This window comes from Papilio xuthus, unplaced genomic scaffold (assembly GCF_000836235.2).
Source record: "Papilio xuthus unplaced genomic scaffold, Pxut_1.1 DF827714.1, whole genome shotgun sequence".
Classification (NCBI taxonomy): domain Eukaryota; kingdom Metazoa; phylum Arthropoda; class Insecta; order Lepidoptera; family Papilionidae; genus Papilio; species Papilio xuthus.
The window spans coordinates 5,121,635-5,134,182 of record NW_013530935.1 but is presented as its reverse complement, the minus strand read 5'-3'; the positions used below and the strand labels follow the sequence as shown (position 1 = coordinate 5,134,182).

General features: G+C 32.4%; 1 protein-coding gene across 1 annotated transcript; it reads left to right on the top strand.

The window, feature by feature from the left end:
• Window positions 1-889: 889 nt before the first annotated feature.
• On the top strand, window positions 890-12,474 carry LOC106116854 (putative glutathione-specific gamma-glutamylcyclotransferase 2). The gene is made up of 3 exons (XM_013310900.1): window positions 890-1,402; window positions 3,199-3,234; window positions 11,130-12,474. Exons 1-3 carry the CDS (start codon window positions 1,172-1,174, stop codon window positions 11,658-11,660), a joined length of 798 nt encoding a protein of 265 aa, XP_013166354.1. The 5' UTR covers window positions 890-1,171; the 3' UTR covers window positions 11,661-12,474.
• The last annotated feature ends 74 nt before the right edge of the window (window positions 12,475-12,548 follow it).

Here is a 12,548-nt window from a genome sequence, read left to right as displayed (position 1 = left end):
AGATCTGATATTTCCCTCTTTCGATCTATAACTCTGTCTGGAAAAAGTCAGCAGACATACAACAATGACCAGCCAGATCTGAATATGAAGTGGACCCAATCCAAAACCTTTTTCATACTTAACACCTTAAGTAAAATTTTAGTAGTACTTGCATAAGTATACATGAGCCAATGTTTTTAATGTAGATGGAATTATTGACATGCATTTTCGTAAATTTTGCTTTAACCGTTATCAATCCATTTACTTAGAAATGCAATCCAGCCCATGCGGTATACAAATATCTCCCGCCATATTCTCAAGGTCAATGATCCCTCTGGATATAAAACATTTAAGAAATACATTTAATGCATCTTAGTATTGCGTATTTCATTTGAATAGCCTTCCAATGAAGTATATTTTTCTCTTTTGTGTAATCATTAAACTATATTTTAGTCCATTGTACATTATAATGAAAAAGAAAGGTAATTTAAATAATTCGTGCAAAGTATTTCAAAAATTGCATCAGCCTTTCTCGACCAATGAACGTGACCTCGTTGAAGATTCCATTACCGCCGTACGTTAACATAATATTTTCATTGGACGGTCGATATACGTTTCGTTTTTGAAAAATCACCGGGTAAAAAATTATTAAATTAAAACTATGAACTATATCTAAAAATAACTAACTACGTTAAAAACACAGATTCACTATTATTTTTATAGATAAAATTAATACATTTTTCGTAAATCTTATCAAAATTAATTATTATTTGGCTAAATCTCAAAGTGCGAAGTACAACAATACCTGAAATGGAACGTAACAAATGTCATCTTGCACTTGTCATTCGCTATCTCGCTCATTTCTGTTATTCTGTTTCGTTCGTTTGTTCTGCAATACTTCGCTTTATTCATTTTCAATTTCATTCAGTAATCATTTGAACGCCACGATGGAAAGATATATATCAGAAAATAATTCCTTGCATAGTGCTAAATTTATTTGACACCCGTATTTAAAATACCCACAATGATTAAAGAAGAAAAAAATAGTGAATAAAATCAGTGTTAAATGGTCTAGATATTGGCATAATTTGAGTATTCGCCTTTCCTTCTCTTGATTTAAGCAAATTATAAAGCCCAGAAAGGCGATTTAAAGAGAAAGTCGATTTTTTTAAAAGAAAAGTTTTGTGATCTGATGGAACATCAAAAAGAAAACATGGATCAAACAGAAAATGTGTCGAGAATACCGATAAAAGTAGAACATGAAGGGGAAATTACAAGAAAAGAACCTTTTTGGGTGTTTGGATATGGATCTTTATGCTGGAACCCTGGGTTCGACTACCAACAGTCGGTTACGGGATACGTGAAAGGATTTTCTCGACGATTTTGGCAAGGCAACACAACTCATCGTGGTACTGAATCCAAGGTAATTTCCAATAACGTCATCAAGTTTCTCGTAAAGTTACGATTAATCATATTATTAAAATTGACTTAAACTAATTTAATTGTCTGGCTTTGTAAGTGAAGAAGTATGTTTAAAATAAGAACCCTTTTTTATTCTTAAAAAAGTTCTTTTGTTATTAACAATCTATAAACACTGGCTGAAAGTCATAATGTAAAAGAGCTTTAAATTTTTTTGCTAATTTCGGAATGTCGTATGAAATTAAATCAAAAAGGAAGATCTTATTCCAAAACCAATTAAGGAAGAGTAAATAAGTAAATTCATATGTAGATATTTAATAGTTGCTTCATTTTATTTAAATAAATTGTAAATATTTCAATAAATAATTTGCTAAATAATGATAGCCATATTTCAACTTATCTAGAAATTTATTAAAAGAGAATAAAACATATTAGTATTTATCTTTATTCACAAAACTTAAAACTAAAAATTGTTTAAACCATAAATGCCTAGGAACACACTATACCAGTCCCTACTGAGGGGATCAATCCTACATTTTAATGGTTAAGCCTTAGTCACCTATTGGCCCAGTAAGGATTGCATGCATTAAAATATTCTCCTTCACTATTAAAAATATATATATATTAGTATTAATCTTTGATAAATAACAAAGTAAATTTAAGTCTCATAAAGATCTTTGTTGTTTGTGTTCTTTGTTAAAACTTTTATTGTCACATCATTTGTTTATTTTACATAAGCAAATCTGTCAACCACCTCTTGCATAAATCCCATTAGACAGAATCCTTACACCTTAACTTATAAATCTTCTATTAGACTTATTATAATGCATTTTTATACTTATTTATAGACTAGTAGTATTATTAAAAAAATTTATTACATTAAACATTGTTAAAGTCTGGATGGGGAGATTTTTTATCATGATGATTGTCTTATGACTATGTGTTTTTAAAGGTGAGCAACTCCTCTGAGGTTCCTCTTGTGTTGCGGTTGTCTATGGGTGTTAGAACAATTAATGTTAGGTGATCTACTAATTATTTGCCCCCTTCTATTCTTATATATAAAATTATTGTGTCACAATTTTCGTTCCCATACTCCTCTGAAACGGCTTGACCGATTCTCATGAAATTTTGTGAGCATATTGAGTAGGTCTGAGAATCGGCCAACATCTATTTTATAATACCGCGCGGACAGAGTCGAGGGCGACAGCTAGTCTTATATAATATATAAAAAGCTGTGTGTTTCGAGTGCTTGCAACTGTACAAAATTTATATAGTAATTTCTGTTTTGTCAAAGTAAATAAGAGGAATTAAAATCTTACTTCTTACTAACATTATTTATGCGAATGTTTGCATGTATGGATGTTTGTTTGAAGGTATTTCGAGAATGGGTGTATGGATCTTGGTGAAATTTAATATTGAAGTTGACCATAGTCTGGATTAACACATAGGCTTATTTTTAATTCAAAACTCTGTAGTTATTATTGTTATTTCTTTTTAGTAGTGCTTTTAGTTTAATAGTTTTTTTTTTGAACTTACTTACTTATTACTTTCTTCACTATTGAGAAGGGAAACGCGACATGATAACATTTATTATTTATATACGGAAGTCGTAAGGAATGTGCTCGAAACTTGCGTAGTCTTGTTTATTTTGGTCACACGGAACATAGATGTTGAAACGTAAATTTGTTTTGTAAACTGACTTGTATTGGATTATAGTTAATGCTGATGGGACCTTGGTGTCTTTGAATAAAGAAAAACTCATCATCAAATGTATTAACTCTTTTTTTTTCTTTGTTACAGCCCGGACGAGTTGCGACTTTAATAGAGGACAATGAGGTATGCATTATTTTTCTCTCTTAAGGATTTACTGTCAGTTTACGATAGAAACATCTTTTTCATCGTGTAATCTTTGTTTTGTAAGTAGATATAAATACGATCGGAAATATTTTGCATTGCCGTGAAGTTGCGGCATATAAATAGCGTCTAATAGACCTTAATCGATTTTATTTCTTCATGATTTAATGGCAGCTTCCTAGTTTACTTTTCTAATTATATCTTGGCCCATACTATTGACCTCGTTCTTGAGTTTGAAATCAATGCTTTATACTTTATTATCTATGGTTGATTATTTTCTTAATTTATACTATATTGAAAATATGAAGAAAAATTTCAATGGATTAAAAACCGTTATAATAATATTACAAAATAAGGTGGCATAGAATATGTAACGTAAATCGAATTGGACCATCTATTTCCGTGTTTAAATTAAGAATGCATTTTTCAAATTTCGAAATGCCGTTAACGGTTATTTGTCCATGGCCTGACCGCAAGCTTTAATGACCATAGTATTGAGCACTTCGTCATAATAGTACTTTTGTTTCTTTCTAAAATTGTTCAATGTGCTTCAGATGTTTGGCTTTTAGCCAGAAAAAAATGTCGAATCTTACTACTTACTAGTACTACGCAGATAATAATGCTTGTCTTATTTTTTTGTCGATTCTTTTTTTTAGATGATACTGATATTTTAGAATTTCTTTTAATTTAAGGCATTAGATTAGGATAGTACTTTTTAGAAACAAAAATATATGCTTCTTATCCTTGCCAGTATTGCGTTAAAAAGCAAACATAGATGTTTTTTAAAGTGCATTGAAATTTATGTTTTATTATTAATCTTGTTTTGAATGTTACGTGTAAGGCCATGAAATATTTCATGGTATATCGAGCATACATATTAACATATCGCTTCGTCTGACCGTTACACGTGTCGTTTAGACTGCGCAGTTTGAGAATACGTAATATGTACAATCTATACAATTGAATACTGCATTTATATTTATAGTGGTTATGTACACATATTAAATTACTAAACATAGTTAGGTTTCAAATATAGGATTTTGATCGAAAAAAACGTTAACCCAACTGCCTGTATAAAGATGAGAAACGTGAGAGTTACAATTACGAGGTTTAGGCCATCTGCGCTCGGCCACCTCAAGCCCGGTGAAGCTGTAAATGCCTCCTCAAGGCAAAAAGTGGCAATCAGTCACAAAAAAAAAAGTTACAATAGAAAACAGACAACCATGATTAAGCGAGAGTCCAAGAGACCGAGATATTTTACTGGCTTGTAGAGGTTTCTCTCAAATCCGCCTTTCTTGCTTGCCGATGTCGTCCGTCAGGACTGGACAATGACTCGCTTATGGAAGATTCTTACTTATCCAGATTTGACTGTATATAGTTTTTGATCATCATCATCATCTCACTATACGTCCCCACCGAGGGGCTCGGAGCCTACCCTAAGTTAGGGGTGATTAGGCCATAGTCAACCACGCTGGCCCAGTGCGGGTTGGTTGACTTCACACATATCTTCAAATTTCTTCGCAGATATGTGCAGGTTGCATATACAGATAAATGTACATATATAAATCGAAAAACACATTGGTACTTGGCGAGATTCGAACCCAAGACCTGCAGATTACAAGTCAAGTTTAACCCCTGAGCCACCGACGCTGATGGTTTTTGATATCTAGGTTTATTTAATTCCGATTCATATTTATTTACAGTAAAAAGGTTTGTTTTGCTCTGTTTGATATCAGATTAAAATAAATTAGAAATTCATGGCAAAGAATAAATATGTTTAGAATTGAAACTCATCCAAAAGAATCTCGTGACTGGCCAATATTATCTGTAAAAAGGTCATTGATACTTTTTTAATGTGTAAATGAACAAAAAAAAAACACAATAAACTTCTGTGTTTCTGGCCAAATACAATTTAAAAAGAAATGTTGGATGTTTTTATAAAATGTATTTGATTGCGATAAAATTTTGCTAGGTTTTTTGGGCCTAAAGTGTTTTTGTTCTGATATTTTGCATTGCATCACATGTTAGGTTCTGTTTGTACTAAACTAAACTTTCTTTATCTTACTAATATTATAAATGCGAATGTATGGATAGATATGGATATGTATGGATAGATGGATGTTTGTTTGAAGGTATATCCAGAACGGCTGAACGGATCTCGATGAAATATTGCATACATATAGAACATAATCTGTAAGAACACATAGGCAATTTTGTTTTTTTTTTAATAACGCGCAGACGGAGACGCTGGCGGCAACTAGTCTTACGTAAAAATTGATGCACTGTTTTTATTTTTAAGTTATATTATTGCATTGGACAGTAACGTTAGTATGTGTGAATTAAACGCAGTACACAATACAGGCAATTGCGTCCGGTGATTTGCGAATTGTTGGCTGTAAAACGGTAGGGTCTTGTGAGAACGCATCTCACAGTGAAACTCCACGGTGACATTTGATACATGTTGTTTCTGTTTTATTAAAGAGAAAGAAAGGGATACCAATATGGATACATTCAATTGTCACGGTTTAATCCACTGTTGTGCGATTGTTGATAAGTTCACATCGATGTTTTAAGAAAGAGGTTTACTCCTCGAAAAAATGTTACGAATCTAAACTTTATTAATTAGAGAATATACGTATTTAGTTTACATGTATAAAAACTTTACAGTATTAGTTTCTTTTTAATAATTACATAAATCGGTTACAAAAATATTACTTTTATTCTTATTTTCATTTACAATAGTGAAATACTTAATTGGGTTTCGCATCATTAATTCCTAGCTTTTTATATTAATTTCTTGCAAAACGGAAAACGGAAATCATCTATACTACTATAATTGTTTATTCACGGTCATGGATTCAAATCCTAGTTTAATAAAAAATAAAATTATCTTCTTTACTTTGTGCCCATTCGATATCTAACTTATCTTATCGTAATTTAAGAGCACTTATATAAACCTAAATGGTATAATCGGGTCATTTCATTATATTGTCAGTTAGCTGTTGCCCGCGACTACGTCCGCGCGGAATTAAAAAAAGGATCTTGACGGACAGGCGGACAGACAACAAAGTGATTCTATAAGGGTTCCGTTTTTTTTTTGAGATACGGAACCATAAAAACATTATTAGTAGCCTATGTGTTCGTCCAGACAATGTTCTAAATCTGCGCCAATTTTCATCAAGATCTGTTGAGTCGTTCCGGAGACACCTTCAAACAAACATCCAACCATCTAAACATTCGCATTTATAATGTTAGTAAATTATAGTATATTATATAGGTATTATTAAGATAAGATTATCAAGTTTGTCTAATGCTTTCATTAAGCCGCGCTTTTCACTGATTGTAATCGTGTAACACAAGCACACTTTATACAAAGCCAATTGCTCTTTACTTTGTGGTCACTCTTTAAACTTGTTGGAGCTTCGTCAGTGAAATTTGGCATCACTGTGAAACTCTTTATGCTGATTACGTAATAAAGTTTGAATGTTACATGCAAACTTTATGACCGCTCGTTGTAACCAAGTATACCTAAAATTATATTTTGGGACAGCTTCGACATTTCGAGCTTCAATAAAGTTTGTTTCGTACTGTATCTAAATGTATTCAGTGTCCTCTTATCTTATGTTCTATTTAAACGCTATATGTTTTCCTTTCTAGTATATAATGTACTAAATTCTTTGTTCCACACACGTGCATTCATTGTTAACTTTATCTAAATACTACGCATAGTTAACGCAGTCAAAGGTCACTTTTGTTATTACCGTTAAAACAATGGACGCTTTTTAATATAAGTATAGGAATTTATCTTTATACTTCACAATAGTCTATACTTATGAGTTGACTCACTTTATATTTTATTTTTAAAACCTTGACTTTGAAGGTAAGGTTTGTATAAGGATTAGTAAGTATTGTATGCGAACTATCAGACCTTACTACAAGAATGTAAAGAAAAAATTATAACAACATGCTGGACATAAACAACAAAAGGAAATTCTTGAAATAAACTTTCATGTTTTCATTGAAAAGAATGAAGGTTTATTCATGGAATAAAATTGTGGACAAAATTCGTGGAATAAACTTTCATGTATTAATGGGAAAAAAAGGTTTATTCCACGAAAATATGGCATAAAATACTATAAATTACACATATTCGAAAAGCCATAGTAAAATAATGGCTTTTAACCCTTTATTATGTTTACACTAGCCAGTGCGCGGAATTAAAAAAACTTAGTAGCCTATGTGTTCTTCCAGATTATGTTTTATCTGTTAAAAATTTCACCAAAATCCGTTGTGCCGTTGTGGAGATACCTTCTAATAAACATCCATCCATCTAAACTTTCGCATTTATACTATTAATAAGATTTTAAATCGCTGCATTTTCTAGATCATACTCAAGTATTCGATTTACTGTTCGTTGTAACTTAATTTGATGACATAATTTAAACTTTAATGTCACTTATCATTAACCGGGTCAAAGTTATCGTGTAGTTAGTAATGATAATTCAATTAACAAGGAAACTATAATCACGAAATCATTAACTGACATTTTTGATAAAACATTACTATAAAATAACTGTCTTTTTATTAAAGTGCTGAATATAAAAAAATTAGAAACCATAAATGTACTATGTTTTTTTATAGGATACTAGCTATCGCCTGCAATTCTGTACGCGCGGAATAAAAAACTAAATGCCTATGTGTTCTTTCAGACTATGATCTATATGTTTGCCAAATTTCATCAAGATCCGTTCAGACGTTCTGGAGATATCTTCAAACAAGTATCCATCCATTCATCCAACCATCATGTTATAATTCGTTTTCTTAGACAAATGAAAAGTCAAACATAGAGTTACAGATAATATGTGAATATGTCCTGTGGTCCTAGCATGAATATTTGTGACAATCGTCTTCATATCGTAAATTATTTCAAATAAGATTTTTGGTCTACTTTACGTCTGAGGCGCTGCATAAATTTTAACAATTTTGTCGATGGCCCCTGATGTATTTGCGAGATTGTCTTTGTGTATTTATATCGTTTCATTTTTGTTCGAAATGACAAATAGGTCATGGTCTCAATATAAATCCGAGTTTAACATGCTTGCGGCACGTGACGACTGAAATCAGAGTTTAATTCACATACTACTGTGGTGAAAAAATGGCATATTCTCTTAAAATTATTAAATAATTTATGATTTCTTTTAAATAATAATTAATATCATACTTTGGTGACACTTAAAAATGTTTTTTCTTGTGATGCTTCTATTTACTAAATCTTACTAATATTATTACAAATGCGAATGTTTAGATGCATGCATGAACGGGTGCATGATTGTTAGAAAGTATCTCTACAACGGCTGCATGGATCTCGCTGAAAGAACAAAAGCCTGGAAGAACACATAATCTACTAAGATTTTTTTTATTTCCACGCGGACGGAGTCGAGAGCGACGTTTATTATTTGATAACACAAAAGTAATCTGATGTTTCTATTATTATTTAGTGGATGTATTCATTGGTATCGTGTGTACACGAGCAATATTTTTATTTAATTTGATGTGCACTCAATATGCCACGCGCAGACATATCGTCAATACTTGAGACGTCTTATCAGTCTGCCTTACTTATGATAAGCGTGTTACGATGACCTTTCTAATAGTCGATTCATGACAACTTTCCTGTGTTAATTTCCTTTCTAACAGTTTATTATTTTTTACATAAAGATGCCGTGCGATTTTCGCGAAAGTTTCTATCTCGCACAGCCGCGTTGTGGAACGGTCCGTCCTCGGCTGTATTTCCAAACCGCTACGAATTACAGTCCTTAAAAGCGAGCGTATCACCATGTCAAAGGAAACGCATCTGCGGTTCTGGTCTTGCAGATGTCGTTGGGCGTCGATGAACACCTCGGTGTGCCCGCTGCTCGTTTGCTCTTTCTCTTATAAAAAAAAAGACAGGACAACACGAAGCTTAATCTATGTCTTTTAACATGCTTGTAAGTAATAGCATTTGTTTTGCTGACTGAAGATTAAAGTAAGCAAGTTATTGTTTTGTTCCGCTCTATAAGTTATTAATTTAAATCTCTTTGGATCTATCAATCGATAGCTACAACTAGTAAATAATTAAGTAATCATCATTCATACTCATGCACACGAAAACTTTAGCTTACTTATATTATAAATGCGAATGTTTAGATGGATGTTTGTTTGAAGGTATCTACGGAACGGCTCAATTCTTGATGAAATTCGGCACAGATTATTATTATCTTACTCTATTATAATATTATATTTTATAATTATAAATGCGAATGTTTGGTGGATGGATATTTATTAAAAGGTATCCCCGGAACCGCTCAACAGATCTTGATGAAATTTGGTAAAGATGTAGAACATAGTTTGGAAGTACACATAGACTATTCGTGTAATTTTTTCATTATAGTGGAGGGTAACATCTAGTCTTTTTATAAACATGGTAACAAGTATGACGAAAAGAGTTTTTATTACAAATCATTTTAATACTTATCCTCATTTGTATAAATATTTACATTAATACGATAAATATGTTTTCGTTTTAATTTACACATGATATTGTTAAATACATAACAAAATATTTTATTATGTATTTAATACATATCTACATGTTATGTCTATTATTGTAAAACCACTTATATATATTATACTAGCTGTCGCCCGCGACTCCGTTCGCGCGGAATTAAAAAACATAATTAGTAGCCTATGTGTTCTTCCAGACTATGATCTATATGCATGCCAAATTTCAGCGAGATCTTTTATAATATTAGTAAGATTATTATTTGGCAGTCACTATAACATAATATTTTATAGTCAATTCTTACGGTAAAGGAAAACATCGTGATGCAACCTGCACATATCTGAGAAGATATTCCAAAGATATGTGTGAAGTCATCAAACCAGCATAGGGCTAGCGTGGTTGACTATGGCCTAATCACCCTTAATTTAGGGTAGGCTCCGAGCCGCTCGTTGGGAACGTATAGCTGATGATGATGTTTTTTTACAGATTCATTGTGTTATCTTTGTTCTCGTAACCGTGGATTTCCACTGTTATTATAGCTATCTCACTTATTTCGAAGAGAGTGAGAGAGTTAAGTGAACTTGCTCATATTTTCTGTTTTGTGACGCTAAGTGCATCATTGGACGATCGTGTGTTGTTTTCCTCAATGATTGTTACATTTAATGCAATACGGGTTTCTTAATTATAATTTTATGACGCAATTAAATATGAGTTTTATCACGTACGTATTTTGTAAATATATATGTAGAAATGTTTATTTATTACAGTTTTATTGTAAAAAAAAAGGATATTTATGGTAATTTTATCTCCTTGGTAATGAAGAGTTTCACACATTCTAAAAATTTAGTTTGGTATTTTAGAAAGATCTGTAAAATATGACTCAGATATTTTGAAATATGTCATGGTTCAAATTATCAAAGTATTAATTACGAAACAATCAGTAAATAAATAAAAAAAAACATTTTATTTTAATTGTGAACGGAACACCAACATTGCAACACTAGCTGTCGCCCGCGATTCTTTCTTTCGAATTAAAATAACTTCGTTAGTAGCCTATGTGATCTTCCAGGTTATGTCCTATGCCAAATTTAATCGAGGTATTGAGCTGTTTTGGATAAATGTACTGTTAGGAAGAAAATCCGACACTAAGACTGTGTACTGGCGCAATACTAGCGTTACTAAAATGTCAACGTTTATGTCCCCTCACTAATCATTCTTGACTTTGTAACGTAAGCGCGCCATTCGTGCCAAAGGATAACTTGTAAAATACATCTTGTCATCCATGCATTAGCATTTATAATATTAGTAAGATTTAATGTGTCTTCTTTTGTTTCAGGGCGTCACGTGGGGCAAAGCATTCTTAATAGCGGCAGAAAACAAGGCCGCCTTACCTTACCTTTCCACTAGAGAATGCAAACTTGGCGGATACAGAATATATACCGTTAACTTTCACCCTCGACCGTGTCTCTTCTCTTCCCCTAGTAGCAGTAGTGACTTCCAAACAGATAGAAACGCATTATTGTATATAGCAATGCCAGAAAATAGACATTGGCTCGGAGCTGCGCCCTTACCTGACATAGCTAAACAGATATTAGAATGTCACGGATCGTCCGGATCTAATGCGGAATACCTTTTGAAATTAGCAGACTTTATGAGAGATGAAATACCTGAAGCTTTGGATGAACATCTCTTCTCATTGGAAAGATTAGTTAAGAAATTCGCTTCAGATATGAGAATTTGTTTGAAGACGTTGATGGGAGAGAAGGAGGAGATAAAAGAAGAATCAAAAGAAGCAAAGGCTGTGGTACCAAGCTTCCAATTTGCTTCCCGTGTGCCTGACAAGAAATTACGCTGTGTTAACATGTAATAATTTTTGACTTTGCTTTTGATTATAACCCAGTCTTAACTTTTGTAGAACATTGACTTTGACTTGAATTCGACTTAACTTCGCGACTATAAAAATAACCTTTGTTCCTATTTCTAGTTCTAACTGGTTTAGTAAATGCGCTAGTTTGGTAAAACAACGGACGTAGGTACCGTTGTTCAATACATTCTCTGTTGTGATTAATCACTCTATGTTATGACATACGTACGTTTAGTTTGATAACTAACGATCTACCAACTACCAGGATTATATCTGCCTTATGACCGACAATTAGAAGGCAATAGACTAATGTAATAGAATTTTTTCTTTTAACGGACATCATGATCTCATAATTTGACTATCACTATTATGTTTAATCCATCAACCCGCACTTGGCCAGCGTAGTTGACTATGGCCTTTATTTTGTATCGGGGGGAAATGTTCGTAAATCCTGCCTTTTGGGACAAAGACAGCCTTATGTGAGATTCTTACTCTCTAAAACCCCCTCGGTGACCAACCTCAAGGAACTCACCGGAGGTTGACTATGGCCTAGTCATCCGTGACTTTGGGTAGGCTCTGAGCCCTTCAGTGGGGACTTATAGTGAGCTGATGATGAATTATGTTTAATATCCCTAGCACAAACATGTCAGGCCAAAAACGATAAGTATTATGTTTATAATATATTCTAAGTTTATTTTAAGTTTATTATGTGATTTTTAGTTTAATATGATAAGTATTTGTAAATATTTGTGATTAAAAATGTTTGTCTATTTTGTTTTTAAGTTACGATAAATTAATGATTGAAGATATTTGTCTTAAGGCGTAATGTGATATATTTAAAATAATTGTAGATCAAAGTTATAAAATATATAATGTTTGTACCTTAAAGGC

What these genes read in the sequence shown, in the direction of transcription:
- LOC106116854 (XM_013310900.1), top strand. Translation starts at nt 1,172, where the DNA reads ATGGAACATCAAAAAGAAAACATGGATCAAACAGAAAATGTGTCGAGA. An exon ending in ATCGTGGTACTGAATCCAAG is followed by an intron (nt 1,403 to 3,198) that starts GTAATTTCCAAT and finishes TCTTTGTTACAG; the next exon opens with CCCGGACGAGTTGCGACTTT. An exon ending in CTTTAATAGAGGACAATGAG is followed by an intron (nt 3,235 to 11,129) that starts GTATGCATTATT and finishes CTTTTGTTTCAG; the next exon opens with GGCGTCACGTGGGGCAAAGC.